At 47.9% G+C, this 15,892-nt stretch overlaps 7 protein-coding genes across 7 annotated transcripts; 3 read left to right on the top strand and 4 right to left on the bottom strand.

Moving 5' to 3' along the window:
• Nucleotides 1-485: 485 nt before the first annotated feature.
• N7483_008991 (uncharacterized protein) lies at nucleotides 486-815 on the bottom strand (the record flags this gene model as incomplete). Its single annotated transcript, XM_057092418.1, has 1 exon — nucleotides 486-815. One exon carries the CDS (start codon nucleotides 813-815, stop codon nucleotides 486-488), a length of 330 nt encoding a protein of 109 aa, XP_056943592.1.
• Nucleotides 816-2,516: 1,701 nt separating this feature from the next.
• On the top strand, nucleotides 2,517-4,430 carry N7483_008990 (NuA4 histone acetyltransferase complex catalytic subunit ESA1; the record flags this gene model as incomplete). The annotated part of the gene is made up of 6 exons (XM_057092417.1): nucleotides 2,517-2,599; nucleotides 2,695-2,722; nucleotides 2,787-2,851; nucleotides 2,907-2,941; nucleotides 3,033-4,198; nucleotides 4,272-4,430. The coding sequence occupies 6 exons, from the start codon at nucleotides 2,517-2,519 to the stop codon at nucleotides 4,428-4,430; spliced, it is 1,536 nt and encodes a 511-aa protein (XP_056943591.1).
• Nucleotides 4,431-5,121: 691 nt separating this feature from the next.
• N7483_008989 (uncharacterized protein) lies at nucleotides 5,122-9,639 on the bottom strand (the record flags this gene model as incomplete). The annotated part of the gene is made up of 3 exons (XM_057092416.1): nucleotides 5,122-8,723; nucleotides 8,801-8,971; nucleotides 9,042-9,639. 3 exons carry the CDS (start codon nucleotides 9,637-9,639, stop codon nucleotides 5,122-5,124), a joined length of 4,371 nt encoding a protein of 1,456 aa, XP_056943590.1.
• A 945-nt stretch (nucleotides 9,640-10,584) lies between these two features.
• Nucleotides 10,585-11,250, bottom strand: N7483_008988 (F1F0 ATP synthase subunit f; the record flags this gene model as incomplete). The annotated part of the gene is made up of 5 exons (XM_057092415.1): nucleotides 10,585-10,610; nucleotides 10,683-10,748; nucleotides 10,814-10,961; nucleotides 11,118-11,132; nucleotides 11,203-11,250. The coding sequence occupies 5 exons, from the start codon at nucleotides 11,248-11,250 to the stop codon at nucleotides 10,585-10,587; spliced, it is 303 nt and encodes a 100-aa protein (XP_056943589.1).
• A 292-nt stretch (nucleotides 11,251-11,542) lies between these two features.
• On the top strand, nucleotides 11,543-12,330 carry N7483_008987 (ETC complex I subunit; the record flags this gene model as incomplete). Its single annotated transcript, XM_057092414.1, has 3 exons — nucleotides 11,543-11,778; nucleotides 11,848-11,958; nucleotides 12,021-12,330. 3 exons carry the CDS (start codon nucleotides 11,543-11,545, stop codon nucleotides 12,328-12,330), a joined length of 657 nt encoding a protein of 218 aa, XP_056943588.1.
• A 745-nt stretch (nucleotides 12,331-13,075) lies between these two features.
• N7483_008986 (uncharacterized protein) lies at nucleotides 13,076-13,479 on the top strand (the record flags this gene model as incomplete). Its single annotated transcript, XM_057092413.1, has 2 exons — nucleotides 13,076-13,085; nucleotides 13,205-13,479. 2 exons carry the CDS (start codon nucleotides 13,076-13,078, stop codon nucleotides 13,477-13,479), a joined length of 285 nt encoding a protein of 94 aa, XP_056943587.1.
• Nucleotides 13,480-13,897: 418 nt separating this feature from the next.
• Nucleotides 13,898-15,637, bottom strand: N7483_008985 (GMC family oxidoreductase; the record flags this gene model as incomplete). Its single annotated transcript, XM_057092412.1, has 1 exon — nucleotides 13,898-15,637. One exon carries the CDS (start codon nucleotides 15,635-15,637, stop codon nucleotides 13,898-13,900), a length of 1,740 nt encoding a protein of 579 aa, XP_056943586.1.
• Between the last annotated feature and the right edge of the window lie 255 nt (nucleotides 15,638-15,892).

Genomic DNA, 15,892 nt, shown 5'->3' with positions numbered 1-15,892 from the left:
TCAATTTGCGAAAATCATGCAAATGCATTAGAGCTGAAAAGACATCAACATGGCATTCCGTTCTAGTAAACAGTAATTCGAAGAGTTGCAATCTCAATAAAAGAAACTTGAATGACACGAGAATCAACGCCAACACCTGGGCATAAAGTGAAGACGATTAGATCTTGATGATCTTCAAATGCTCACAGACCTCCAAGTTTCAACTCATATCCCAATGAACTCTTCGGAAATGGTCATCCAGGTTGTCCTTCCGATTAAAAGACTTTCTACAATACGCAACCAAACAAACAAACGAGCGTGGAGAAATGTGCTGTGTCTCGACATGCCTCATAAGAATCGCTTTTCTAGTAAAAGGACCTGGATTCTGACAATTCTTCCATCCACACTCGAAATCACCCTGTGGTTTTCTATAGTGAAATATCAGATGATTAGATATCAACCACAGATTCAAAATTTTAAGTTGTTAACAAGGGTAACATAGGAACTTACTGCGGCTTAGGTTCATAGCAGGAAGAGCCGTGCGTCTTATCTTGAACAATCTCCTTCTGAGGCCCTCTCGCTTGTTCATTACTTGTTGAGAAAAGTGTAGATGGTAGAGAGGATGCAGCGGTGCCCAGATCCATCCAGGGACCCGTGAAAGACGGATCGCCGTAATGGACAGGATTGGTGCTTTGGGTCTTGTCTGGGCGATTGGATACTGTGTAGTTGTTTGTCACGTCCAACCCTGGAACTTGGTATGATGAGAAAACGTTTGGGAATATGGAACTGAATTCGGCTAGTTGGTCATCCATGGAGTTCGAGACCGTTGAATTCATGACAAGACTTGGATTCAAGTGTGAGGTAGATGGAAATACTGGATGAGGTTCAAGTTCAAGTTGATAGCCCCGAGATGTACTAGTAGAGCTAGTACTCGATTCATTCAAGTTGGAGGGACTGCTGGATGAAGTAGAAGACTGTGCCATTGTATACTACTAGTACTCCGTAGTAGTGTAGTAGTAGTGTAGTGGAAATAGATTAGTATAGGACTGAAGAGAGAGGTAAAAAGAACTTGAAAGGGGCTCGAGTCCCTTATGAGCTTAGAATTGAAGGACACAAGATAATGAAATTGTTAAAGTCCCAACTTGAAGACGAACCGTTCGTTTTATAGACCAAAAAAAGGATTCCCTCAAACATAACGTCTCAGTCCCGCCCACAATTACACAGCTTCAGTGACATACGCTTCATTGGACGTCGCGCCTTGATATTTATGGGGACTTCTGGGCAAAATATTTGGAAATCAAAATAAAAAGTGCCTGTCTTGGGGTAAGCTGTAAGCAATCCGAAGTATGGCCAATCATTACCCACACTTGAAGCCTCCTGCACCTGCGCACGGGTTGTTAACGTTGTCGAGTCGTGTGTGTGTGGACTCGTGGTCGTGCTCCTCGGCACTGTTATGTCCAATTTACCAGGTTCAAGTTGCGACCCGAATTAAACCTTGGAACCTTGGGGTTAAACTCACATTAAGCAATTTCCTTTACTCTCTTTTACAGGTATGTACACATATTCAGTGAGTGATTTCTAAACGTACATCATGCAGCCGCTTCATTGGCCAGCATATCTCGCCACCTCCCTAAGTTTCCTGTAACTCCAGATGTCCATGAAAACCTCTCTGTGTAGTAGGTAGGGGACTGGTGGGATTTAATCCACAGTATATAGATTTCTGAAGTTTTATTGGATTATTGCATCCACCTGATTTTGATTGATATGGGATACATAGTACTTTTCTATTACCAAAATATGAAAATTGGAATGAACATTCCAAGGTTTGAGGCTAGAGGGAAGAGCATCTGGGCAACTTCACTGCTATTGCCAGTCTAATCATCATAGTGAAGCGCTTTTACCGGAAAGAAGGGGTTATCTCAAGTTCAAATGTTGTGGCCAATGCGAGATCTGGGCCTTCCATTTTGAAGCACTTAAGTACAATTGCTATGGAGTTCTAGGGTGTATAGATAACATAGGCAATTAATTCATCAGAGTCTCTGCATAATGGGGAGGAGGCACCGGGAGGATAGCATGGATTATTGTATATGTACTCCGTAGTAAAGATTAAATTGAAGGAAGTTTCATCTTTAATGTTAGATGTGAACTTGAATGACCCTTTACTGCCACATAGAAGATAATCTCTATACCTCTCTATACCGACCCCAAGCGCCGTGATCAAGGCTCTAATAAGTACCCCCAAGAATTTCTCGCGCTGTCTCAAATTTGAAAAGAATCAAACAATCGAATAATAGTGCTATCAGAGGATCCAAATTCAAATGAAAACGTGAGATATATGTATATGGCAGTTGTAAGTTGTAACCATGAAAGCAACTTTGAACCGTGGAACTGATCCCAATCCGGCACCGCTTACTTAATCCGTCTCAGTGATCCGATCATCGCGACCATTATCAACCTCAATCCATCGCGCATCGCGTCAAATCCATCATATTTATCAATCTTCCACCTGAAACCACGCCGACTTATCGCTGACCAGAATGGGTGTCCGTGATTCCCATGGTGAGGCGACAGGGACGCCCGACCCTGTCGAGAAGGGGATCGCCACCCTCAATACCATCAGGTGAGCCCACTCAGAGGCCAAAGAGAGGCCGCGAAAATTGTTTCCAGGTCGCCGACTTCACTTTTCTCGGTCGCATATACTGACTGGTTCGATAGGATCGGTGTGAAGGCCATGGTGCAGAAGGTGAGTTACGCCGGCGCAGATTCTGGTCTCTTGTCACGTGATATCATATTGACCACAAGTATAGGATGGTGAACTTCGCAAAGCCGAAATCCTTTCTATCAGGCAACGCAAAGATGGACCTTCATTCTAGTATGAAAATTATTTCTTGGAAGCCTAAAATTTGAAAAACTAACATAAATGACAGCGTACACTATGTTGACTTCAACAAGCGTCTTGACGGTATGTTCCTCATACATATTGAATTCCTCAAATTTCATTTTTAAACCAAAGGAGTTACGTTGAGATTTGAGTGTACTCACGATTATTACAGAATGGATTCCAGCTGCAAGAATCGACCTTGCTCAGGAAGTCGAATGGCCTCAACCAGAAAAGGCTGAAAAGAAAAAGGCCGCCGCTACAAATAAGGCCCCTAGCAAGAATGCTCAGAAGCGTCCACGCGCCGATAGTCGCGAGGTCTCTGGGACACCAGATGCTCTTGGTGGCAAGAACATGAACGTCGACAAGACCCCGCGAGCATCTCAAGCCGGTGGAAAAGAGAACCTTGATGCCCAGACACCCGGCGGCGATGTATCTCTATTTCCATCTGAGGCGGCCTCTGCAGTAGCGACACCCAAAGCGGCTGAATCAGAGGATGTGGAGATGACAGACGCAAAGGATTTCAAGGAAGACGAAGTGAAAACCGCCTCAGGCGAGGTCATCAGTCGCGAAGAGGAGATTGAGCGGCTTCGTACAAGTGGTAGTATGACACAAAACCCAACTGAGATCCATCGTGTTCGTAACTTGACCCGTCTCCAAATGGGCAAGTACGATGTCGAGCCATGGTATTTCTCACCATATCCGGACTCATTCTCCGATGTGGATTTGGTCTACATTGATGAGTTTTGTCTCAGCTACTTCGATAACCAGCGCGCGTTTGAACGCCATCGTGCAAAGTGCACACTCGTTCATCCGCCTGGAAACGAAATTTACCGTGATGACAATATCTCTTTCTTCGAGGTTGATGGAAGGCGGCAGCGGACTTGGTGTCGCAACTTATGTCTTCTCAGCAAGCTTTTCCTCGATCATAAAACCCTTTACTACGATGTTGACCCTTTCCTTTTCTACTGCATGTGCACTCGTGACGAGACGGGATGTCATCTTGTTGGATACTTCTCCAAGGAGAAGGATTCAGCTGAGGGCTATAACTTAGCCTGTATCTTGACACTACCCCAATACCAGCGTCGAGGATTCGGTCGACTCCTTATTTCTTTCAGCTATGAGCTCAGCAAGCGTGAAGGGAAGCTAGGATCCCCGGAAAAACCGCTTAGTGATCTTGGTCTTCTTGGCTACCGACAATACTGGCGTGAGACGCTTGTTGAGCTCTTGATAGAGCCAAATCGGGAGGCTATGAGTGAGAATGAGCTTGCTCTTCTTACCTCGATGACTGAGAAAGATGTCCACGAGACGCTGGTAGTCTTCAATATGCTTCGATACCATGTATGTTTACACCATTTTACTCTCCAAGGTTAGTCACTGGTCATTACTTTTCATGATTACTAACTTCCCGCAGAAAGGAAACTGGGTTATTGTTTTGACAGACTACGCCGTTGGGGAACACAATAAACGACTGGAAAAAGAAAAGGTTAAGGGTGCTCGCAGGATCGATCCTGCTCGTCTCCAATGGAAGCCTCCAGTCTTTACTGCATCCAGTCGGACATGGAACTGGTAGAACAATCAACATCGTCCCATTTTCGGGCTTTGTTGTTCTTCTTCCAATATGCGTGTTTCCTTGACCACATTTTCTGGAGTAAGGGTGAGGGAATCACAATCAATTTGAGCATGGATCGGAGATAATGGACTATTTTTAAACCGGTGTTAGGATGATTTGCAGGCCTTATTTTTGTTTGGAGGGGAGCTTTTTTTTTGTTTCTTTGTTTACTGTCTCTCTGCCTGATACCTCTCTGCCTTCTTGTACAATATGACCTTTGAATTCTCTGTGTTTATTCACAGAGTCAACTAAGAAATTGATCTTTTACAAAACTATTAAAAGCAAGAGCAAAAATAACTGTGAGATGGTGGATTGCTAAGGCTGCTTGATACGAAACATGACCCGGCACATGGGTTGATGGTGAAGTTTGGAAACGGTGTAGATAGTTGTCGATATGGATAGATGTGTTATTTGCAATGTTCTTTCTACCCCAAGAAAGGGAGAGAAACAATACACAACCAGAGCCTTGAGATCGATCCGTCCGTGTCAATCTAGCTCCAATAGCTAGATTCCCATGGCCATGCAAAGAAAGCTAGAAAAAGGGAATGAAAAAAAAGAGATAGAAATAGAAACATGAAGTGGAGTCCGGGGTGTATGAGAGGCCAAAGCCAAAGAAACAAAAAAAGGGAAAAAGAAAAGGCAACAAGCAATCTCACTTGGAGTTGCTGCTATCGCGAGGACCCCAGGACGGATTGCGTGATTGGTGGCGCGAAGAAGAACCTGATGCACCAGTTTGGTGAGAAGTAGATGACTTCTTGTTCCAGTGAGATCCGCCGCTGGTTGCTGCATCGCGGGATTTCGGCATCTTACGCTGGGGGCGATTCGGGTTTGAAGGGCGGCGATTGCGCGGGTGATGGCCATTTTTCCGGTGCATGATGAATGTAGTCTCTGAGTCTTGGCCAGGAAGGTGAATAGTAACGCGCAGATTGCCATGGTTATCTCTGTCACTCTGTCCAACCCTGAACGGCTCGATACTGCATACTTGCATAGGCTTAAGGTGCTTGTGACGAGCCTGGGAAGGCAGAGGCGCGTCAGCAGCGTGCCAGGCAGCCGGCGGAGCCATATTGGGCACACGAACTCCTGGCTGGGAGCCAGGTTCACGATCCTCAAAAATTTCTTCCTCTTCAGCCACCTGGCGGGCTGCAAGATCACCATCCCCAGTCTGCACCGAAACCTCTATGGTGTTGGGTAGAGATACAGATACTGCTGTAGCAGACAATTGAACATCAAGTGGTTCCTTTGAAGCAGAAGCCACAGCCAAAACGCCGGTTCTCTCTGGAACAGTTTTCTTGCCCACAAGAACATTGAACTTTTCTTGCCAATCTATCTGAGCGACCTTGGGTGCTGGCGTAACTCGCCGAGGAGCAGCAGCAGCCATAGAAGCAAATGTGGGTTGTTGCACAGGCTTAGCAACTACTGCCTTGGGAGGCAACTTGACGATAGGCTTAGGGTTAGGAAGATGAACCAATGGCCGACCAGAACCATTCGAGTAAACGGGGTGATACATTTCCTCAGGAGGAGGTGGCGAGGGAGTTCGTTGCGCATCTTGATGCTCGAATGCGAGACGTCGGGGCTGCTCCGTGGCGTTGGGGAAAAAGCGTGAGCTGCGAGCAGGAATGTTGGCAATAGGACGGCCTTGGTTCTCCGTGAATGCAAGACCATCTGCAGGTGTCTCAAGACCGTTCAGAGGATTCAAAGGATTTTTGGGCGGAGGAACAACTGGGGTGGTGTGCTGAGGAACAGCTTGATGACGGGTCCCATTTTCTCCAACGCGAATTTGTTGCCAAGGATGCAGTGAGCCTGACTGCGTGGAGGAAGGCTCAACAACAGGTTCAACGGCCTGCTGAATAGGAGGCTGGCCAGTCAATTTGGCGCTGCGATCCAATATCTGACCTTCACCGACATGGCGTCTGCCTCCACCCTTTGACACTTCAACCTTTTTCCATTCACGAGTAAAGGTAGGTCGGTTAACTTGATGTTGTTCCTGGTTAGTCGGAATCTCCTGGCGAACTCTCTGTGTCTCGTTAAATTCCTGGCGGAACCGCTCTCCAGCTTCTGCTTCACGCTGCCGAGCAATAGGTCCAAAGCTTTTCCACGCGCCAACACCGACACCAACGCTACCTGGGTCTTGTGTTTGCCACGGCTGGTTGTGTGAACTTGGTGGCCCGATGGGACCAGGTCGTGTAATAGGACTCAAGGGGTCGTAGGCAGGCAACCTAGTCTCAGGGGAGGGCAGAACAGGAGCTGCCTCTTGAGGAGCCGAAAAAGGCTGGGTAGGAGCCATCGTGGGTTGGTCCAGACCAAGTTGGCTACGCAACGGAAGTTCGCGCGGTGGGAAGCCACCAAGACCTTGATCGAAAATGCCGTTACCAAGCGTGCGGTCACTGCTTAAGGGTTTCCAGAGATTGTTCACAGTTGCGGGGTTTGCTGTCAAGTTAGGACCGGTGGACCAGGGGGCGTATGAGTTAGAAACGTTCAGGTTTCCACGCCACTGGCCACCTTGATCGTCAACCTTTGTGTCTTGCTGACGAGAGTCAGGAGAGTGTGGTTGATAAGAAGACGGATGGGATTCAGGAGATTGTGGTTTGTAAGAAGAGGGTCGGGAGTTAGGGGACTGCGGGGTGTAAGAAGAAGGAAGAGTTTTGGGAGAAGGCGGTTTGTGAGACGAGGACGAAGCGAGTGCGTCGCGTCCGGGGGCGTTGTTGTGGGGGGAGATCGGACGACGGTAGTGAAGTGAAGTCTTCTCACTTTGCTTTTCGGCCGCACGTTCTCTCTCATTCGCCGCCACCAGTTTCCTCACTGTATCGGGGTGATGGACCTTCATCATTCCATATTGCTTCGGCTTGCCAGTAGGTTCTGGAACAGGCGGTTTCGGAGGAGAAGAAATGGTGGCCGCCGGTGAAGTGTTCAAGGCAGTTGTCTGTGGTTGATGTCCCTCAAGACTATCTTTGCGTTTCTTATCGGGAGGTGGCCCCAAAGCTGCGAGCTTCTGACGAATTCTCTCCTCTCTCGCCTGTTTCTCTTTCTCCTCCTCGTCTAATCGGCGCTGTCTAGCTTCCAGACGCTTCTCCTTCATTATGCGCTCCTGAAGGACAACAGGATCTTCCGCGGGTACTTCTGGTGCAGAAGGCGCCATGGCTTGATTCTCCACTGGTGACGATTCACTGCCCACACTTACTGATGGGGGTGCATGCCAACCTGGTCCACCATGCTGGCGATGTGGAGAGTGTTCACGGAAGTGACCTGGTTCGCGACTGGAAGTTGACTCAACAAAGTCATTGATCGCCTGGGAGCCTCTTCTACCTTCCATGTACCGTGGATGAGGCACATCACGGCCGAACGAAGTACGACGCGCAAAACTACCGCTTCCTCCACTAACACTTGATGATGTACGACGGCGGTTCCAACCCATACCTTCCTGGTGGCTTTGACGATGCGTTTGGAATGCTGCAGATGGCTCTGCATGCCCGCTATGTTCACCATGGCCAGGTCTCTGCAGCACAGCAGGTGGACGAGGCCCTTGATCCTGACGCCATGGTCCCCTTCGTGTCTCGGGGACGGGCTCATAACGTCCCGATCTCGAGTTAAAGAGCTCTCGAGGTGCACCCGACGTTGATTCTCTCCAGGTGCGATTAAAGTCATCTGCCGCTATCTCTTGAGGAGGCATTTGCGGAATATGACCATCCTCCCGGTGTGGATAATTGGCATGGATACGATTTTGGGATGCTGGGGGAGGTGGTGGCAATAACGGATTGACAGGAGACACTCTATCCACAGGAGGTAAAGTCGCCCAGGGCGACTTTGCTGGCAGAGGAGCTGGACTTGTAGATCCAGAAGGCAGTCTATCATTTATCCCCTTGGACGAGATGCTAGCTGCCTTGGCCTGTCGCTCAGCATTGGCTCCAAGACGTAGCACCGTTGGATTGGGACCAACAGAAGTGGTTGGCTTTGGTGCTGCTATCCTGACAGGATCCAATGACGCTCCAGTTCCAGTCTGCTCAGGTTGATGTGGTTCCTTTGACGGTTGGGAGCTTTGTTCTGGCACCGGTAGAGATTCGGTGTGTGTGAGGGTAACCTTTGTTCCATCAGTCCATTCAATCGTTTCAGGTGCCCAGTCATCTTCGTCGTCATCAATGTCCGCCCATTTCGCTTCGGTATTGCCACCATCTTCCTGGATTCGGGAGGTCATATGAATGCCATATTGCTGCTTTAATTCCTCGTCCGTCAGGTGCTTTGGTGGTGTCGGCTGAACAGCTATATCAAATACACAATCAGCATGTCATTCTATTGACCAAGGCAACCCGCTCGATCCACAATATCAAGAAACATACGTCGGTTTTTATTCCAAACCTGGTTAGGGTCTGGACCCGATCCGCCGGGCTTAGCACCTCCTGCGCCGGTCTTCAAAATGGAATCACGCATCCCACCAGTGGTCTTCGCGACCAAGCGCGGTCGTGAGCTTGGCTGTGGGGTCCCAAAGGGAGTTGTGGAGGCAGAGGATACTATGAAGAGGTGTTTGTCAGATACAGGGCTCGGGATTGACCACAAACAACAAAGATAAGAGATACACACCTTTTTCCGGTACCTTAGGAGGTGCAGAAGCCCCTGGTGCTTTGGGCACAGCGAATTTCGTAAATGACACTGGCTTGAAAGTAGTCGGCTTCTTCACAGACCCAGTCCGTGTGTGATGTCTACTATCTGTCCGGCTAGTGTCCGACTCCGAGCCACCCTGTGAAGCTGTGTCGTCTCCAGCATCCGATCCTGATGCCAGTCCATTGAGTTCGAGTGCTCTGGATGCAACCAAACCAATAGCTTGCTTTGGAACCTCCTGCGCTAAACTCAGATGGTGGTTTTCTTCCATTTTACCCGCAACGCTCACCATGGAAGAACCTCCGGTATCCTTGTCACCTCCAGGTCGCTCACTTTGAGATCTCAAAGTATCTCTCGTAACGTCGTTGGAATTTTGATCAGATGATATCTCGGTTTCGGAAGTACTTGCGATATGTTTGGTCTCCCCCACGTCCCCTCCAGCAGAAATCTTGTCGGTTGTGCTCGTAGGAACGTCGGAAGGCGAAGGCTCGCCGCCCGACAGGGTCTGATCTACCACATCGCGGCTGCTCTGCTCTGCCATAACAATACTCGAGTCTGCAAAAGTCAAAGTTTGCGCCATAAGTCAGAACTTGGAATGCTGTTTAAAGGAATGTTCGAGTGGGACACAATCATGCGACGCGAGAGGCAGCTGCGGGTCAAGCTCGCATATTAACGGGAAGGAGATAGGTCGTCGTACCTGTTGTCAGGTTTCAAGAATCGCCACAGTTGAACTGCTCGCTTGACTGGTTGCACCCTGAAGAATCGGGTGATTGCACAACCAGGAGGGGAAGTTGAGCGGGCCACCTCCCGGGGGGGCTAGACGGAGATTCGGTGACGGGGGTCGTGGGTTGGAGAGTTGTGCTCGCTGGATTGAGATGGCGCGAGTGGGGAGTCCACAACCCAGAAAAGAGATTTCCCACGAGATAAGGGAGAGGAACTCGAGGAGAGGGAGGATGTACTCGGGGATGAGTGATGAATACGAAGGTATTCTGGCTCGTTGAAGATGGGTTCTCGGGTTTGAAGCTGAGAGAGGTGGCTGTTTTCGGTTAGCGTGGCCCCGGGACTTGTCGTGACAGGGCCTTAGGCCGTGTTCCAACTACCTTACAAGCGTGCAATATCCTTGGTTTTGCTCAGAAAATAAAGCAATTTTCGATTTGTTGAGGTCTCAGTTGACGCCTTTTTATGGGGAGAAGAATAATTGTTGAAGAAAATTGAATTGGAGAAGAGAGAGGTGGGAAACCTTTCAAATGATATAATAAAGATACAGGTAATGACCACAGCGCTTTATAACTGTACCAGGCCGCGATATTTACTATGAGTTGCATATGCAGCATCTCATCTTTTACTTTGTAGGAACAAATAGGCTACGATGAAGAAATCGAATACTTAAGGAAATTCAAATAATGAAACATGAGATTCAATCCAGGATCTCTAAACTCCTACACACACTGTCTTGCTCTGGGAGGATCATCGGATGCAGTATATACATCAATGCTCCTCCCATTTTAACCAAAGGAAAACAAGTTTAGTGGGGGTGGTTCTTGTGGTGACCTGTAGAAAAAATATTAGTATACCGGATGTCTCAAGCTTCTCGTGCAGTTAGGGTTAATAGATGTCACGTACGCAGGTGGAAGTAGTACTCCATGCTGTAACCCAGGATCAGAATACCGGCAATGGCGTGGGCGAGGGCTAAGGAAGTTAGTATTGAATTTTGTATTTTGTATTTCTCATGACTCTCAAAGCCTGAAACTTACGAGCACCAGAGTTCTTGTTGAAGAAGCGGGCCTGGTAGCGGCCGAGGAGACCAGTGGCCTTGACCTGGGGAGCGGGGCCACGGGGCAGACCAGCGTAGAAGTTCACAACGCGCTCCATGCGAGCAGCATCCTGGGCAGCACCGATGGCCTTTAAATTGGTGTTAGTTTCGATTCAAGGTGAGGGAACGTTTTATGCTGTGTTTATTTCGCACGAAAAAGACTTCGGGAAGGGACGGGGCCATAACGGGTCATGGGTGGTTGCTAGAGGTGCGGGTTCACACAGGACGATTTATATGGTACTCACGTTGGGGGAGGCAATCTGAGAAAGAAGTTAGCGTCCTGTGAAAACAGTTTCCAGTGTGTTAGGATGTTTCAGTAGGTGTACAAACCTTGGGAGGGATCAGGGTCGAGAGACCACGGCGGGCGATGTAGCTCATCTTGTCTGGACTGAATAGGGTCAGAAATTGATCGCATAGAACGGTATTGGGCTATAGGAAGTCAGAATAACCCAAATTGAAGACTCACGGTAGTTCGCAGCGCAAGTGAACTAGGAACGTCTGATGATGCAGAAGGGAGAGAACCTTTGGCCGGAAAGCGGGTGGTCGGATGAAGTTGAACGCGCTAAACCCTTTTGGGTGGAGCCGTGACCTGCAACTCGGTCTGCAATTAACCTCTCCTACAATCGTCGTGTTGAACCTCTCCGCTCCCCGCCATCCAGAACCACCTACCATGTCGCTCTTCAGAATTGGAGGGGCTACTGGCCTCCGTGCAAGCCGTCTTCTTGTCCCTGCCAATGCCCGCTTTGCCTCGAATGTCACCCAGGGTACTCCTGCTGTCAAGACCGGCACCTCAGATGCTCCCACTGCCACCCACAGCGGTAGCTCCTTGATCAACAAGGAGAACCCCTCTGAGGCAATGGCTCGTCACCAGCCCGATTATGAGGCCACAATTGACCACGCAACTTCGTGCGCCGCCCCCAGTCTCACCAGCCTCTAGCCTAGTCTTATCGCTAACCTTTTTCCCTCCCCATCCAGACAATTCTCACCAGTTCCCAAGCGTGTTATGGATGGTAGTGAGCCTGGTGACACTCTGGCTGCTGCTGTTCTATCTGGCGCCCCAACCGACCTTCAGGCCCGAACTGTCAGGTACTCGCACATCAAGAATTGATTCACCGAAAGTATTCATATGCTTATCCGTATATTCACAGGATCTTCCGCCCCACAAAGGCCGCGACTCAATCTGGTACCTGGCACCAACACCACTGGCGTATGGATTGGGATATCTTGCAGAAGGGTCACCGCTGGGAGAACCCATTGATGGGATGGCAGTCTTCTGCGGACGCAATGCAGGGAACCAACCTCAAGTTCAAGTCAAAGGAGGATGCCATTGCTTTTGCTCAGAAGCAAGGTTATGAATACTTCGTTCAAGAGCCTAATGAGCGCCGCTTCGTTCCTAAGGCCTATGCGAACAACTTTGTGCACGAGCCTAAGAAGCTCAAGCACATCAAGACTAAATGAGTTCTTCCCGGTGTATGATGTACATATAAATGCAGGTTTTCTTTTTCTTCTTTCCAAAATCCCACAAAGCACATCGAATTTCTATAAAGCCATATATTGAAACCAGAAGATTGCTCAAGGTCCCTAGGAAAGTCCCATCTGGTGCTTCCTAAACGCGATACTATTAGCTCCTCAGTGGTTCTCCGTGATTATGCTTTTATCAAGATCAACGTGAACTTGGATTAAAGTGATTGTCCTAAGATCATTTCAAAACTTCGAAGGTTTCAGGCTCTGAGCTGCCAGTATCAGTGGCATTACTATACTACATATAGCCATCCCACCTTGAGCTGCATTCCCGAATGTACGGGATCTGCCGCTTAATAGACTTTGCCCATGTTTTTATTACCCAAGGTGCTGGAAGTCCGTCATTTGGGCAATGATGCGCTCATTGGTATCTTGATAGCCTATAGCAAGACATTCAAGTTTTTGCCATTGAGATCGTTCATTAGCACTCCAGGGCGGGGCTGCTTAGTTCAAGTTTACTATGACGGCATTGTTCCACCTGCCAGTGGCCCAGAGTATATATTTCAGTTGCAGTACGCATTTGCTTGAGATTGCCACCCAACTTCTACTAGTATTTGTGACTAGTATTCATCCAAAGTTTTCTGGAGACAATCTAAATTGATTATTCAACTCGAAAATAATTCATCTGAACCCAAGATTCGAATTAGATTTCTATCACTATATCAGATATTACCAAGACAAAATGGCTGATAGTGAGTCTGGTTCTTCCTGAGGTCCTTCACCGAACGGTACTAGTACTAGTAGTACTGCATTTTACTCACCAGGTTACCTGAGTATACAACTTGAAACCGTCAATGACTGATTCTTGAAGACTCGAGCTCAAAGGCCAGACCTCCCATCTATCCTACTGACCGCGAGGGATTCTTCGAGAGATTCCTTCGTCCTAGCTCCCATAAAACCAAGACCGAGGACAAGGAGTATGGGCATGAGAGCGAGGCCAAAAATCCAACCCAACCCCAAAAGCAGGAGTCTGAGATGGAAAAACTCAAGGATGATCTAAAAGAGCACGAGAAGAAGTTCAAAGACTACATTCACAAAGATGAAGAGTTAAACGAAGATGGACATATTTATGCTGGATTGATGTAACTGGCCGGGCGTGAGGCTTTGAAATTGTTGTATGATCTCAAGTTGTTTCCAAATCCTTTTTGTTACTTGATGCTATCTCTCCAAACTTGAAGTTGAAATTGATAGTCTGGACCTTTTATGGGAAAATGGAAGGGAAGTTTGATTAGTTTGATTAAATTAAAAAATGGCATACCGTCAAAATCTACAACCATCAAAACGTTGACCTCACTAATCTGAATAAAGCTGTCTTACGCATACATGTACACACTACTGTGTTCTAATTGAAATATCGGAAGTTTCAAGATTGACCCAAACAATTTCACATACTATAATGTTTCTGTTTTTGGCATAAGCAGAAATGAAAAGACTAAGTCAGGAAACAAAACGTGTCACGTCGTGATCAATCCGAGAGAGGGATTAATGAGTGGATAGCATGTGATCAATAAAGATCTTTGTGGGCGAACTTGATCGCATCGGCGCCTTTTTCGCCGATCATATAAACCGAATTCTGAATACGACAGTCAGGAATAACAGGAATAACCGAAGCGTCAATGAGGCGAAGATTCTTAACCCCATGAACTCTGAGCTTTGGATCAACAACACCTTGCTGGATACTCTTTGACAGACGGGCCGTGCCACAAGGATGGAAAGCAGTCTGGCAGCGATCTAAAACTGCTCTCTTCATTTCCTCATCGTTGTCAAGAGGCATCTCCCAGGGGTATTCGCTAATCACAATATCTTTGAAACCATCTCCATGCTTCAAAACATCGTAGCTGAAGCGGATACCCTCTCGCATGGCGATGATATCCAGATCATTTGAGAAGAAATTAAGATTTATATTCGGCTGGATCAATGGGTCTGCGCTATTGAGCGTCACCTCACCCGGGTCAGATACAGGTCGAACAAGGTCCACGACCACACATGTATGTTGACCCTTCTTGGGGGTAGGGAAGTGCCACTGGAAGGCGCTACCGAACATGCAAACAAAGTCAAGCTCGAAATGAGGCTGGCCAAAAGGCGAGAAGGGATCCTTACCACCATTGGCCTTTTTAGCTTGGACGAATTGTGGGTCTTTCTCGAGATATTCATCAATGCGAGGGAAGCCCACCATCTCCAATAGGCCAGATCCCATAGGACCCTGGTGACCTTGCTGGTAGGACTCGAGGCAAGCGCTATGCTTTGGGCCCTTACGTAGGAGATGATCTTCCATGCCATAGCCCTCTTTGACCTGGAGAACGAATGGGACACCAGGGTGATCAAGAAGGTGTTGGCCGACATGTGGTGAGTCAACAATGGTGTTGATGCCGTGTTTACAAAGTTCATGGGAGGGACCGATACCACTAAGCATCAAAAGTTTTGGACTTTCGAAGACACCCTGGGATAAGATAACCTCGCGACTGGCATAGATGTTAAGCTCATTGCCAGAAGGGTCGATAACGGTGACTCCTTTGCATACACCGTCCGCTTCGTCAATTATCAGGCATTTTGAATGTACATTCGGCAATATGGTGATGTTTGGCTTGTCCTTGACAAATAGGTAGCTTCCAGAGCGCTGGCCTCGATAAATGGTATCACAACAGTGGGTAAGACCATTCATCTCTCCATCATAAATATTCTCCGTCATTGGCTGACCTGTAGACTTCCAAGCCTGTGTCAGCAGACTCCGGAAATCTTTCATCTCATCAATTAATTCAGCATGAGATATAGGAATGGGGCCTCCACTGCCAAGTGCGTTGAAGTCGGATGAATAGAGCTTGGCATCGTCATGATAGGTGACGCTCTTGCGAAGGTAAGGGAGCAGGGGCTCCCAGGTCCATTCATCGCCGCCATATTCAGCCCACTGATCAAAGGTAGCCTTACATCCTGGAACCCAGGTGAAGTAATTGAGCGAGGAACTACCACCGAGGGCCTTTCCGCGAGTATTCGGTTTTTCGATACGTTCGTAATCATCACGCTTGACCATTGTGGTCTTATAAGCCCAATCATGCACGCTGTTGCGAAGATCCATGGCTAGAGCGGGTGTAGTGATATCGGTTACATCTTCAGGATTACCGATTCCAGCTTCCATAATGAGAATAGTGACATTGGGATTCTCTGCGAGGCGACCAGCAACACAATTACCTGCTGTGCCTCCTCCAACAACAACGAAATCAAAGTGAGCTCCGTCCAAAGTCACCATGATGGGATGCAATGACCTCAGAATTCAAATATGATAAGTCTGTAGTATTGGAAACCTCAGATAAAATGGAATTGGGGATTTATCTTTCTGTCAAACCCCTTCTTATACTTCTGCTATTTGCCATACTTACTCATCCCAGGACTCCATGCATACAATACCCTGGCGGTCATAGCACGGAGAAGCAGCATGTTTCACAAGTATGCTTCATGATGCCACCGAGTTTCCAGTGACCAGGTAGATACTATTCTCAAGTCA

Source organism: Penicillium malachiteum (assembly GCF_028827825.1).
Source record: "Penicillium malachiteum strain IBT 17515 chromosome Unknown utg000004l:1.0-4883003.0:1.0-4884900.0, whole genome shotgun sequence".
In the NCBI taxonomy this organism is placed as follows: domain Eukaryota; kingdom Fungi; phylum Ascomycota; class Eurotiomycetes; order Eurotiales; family Aspergillaceae; genus Penicillium; species Penicillium malachiteum.
This window is presented reverse-complemented; position numbering and strand designations above follow the sequence as displayed.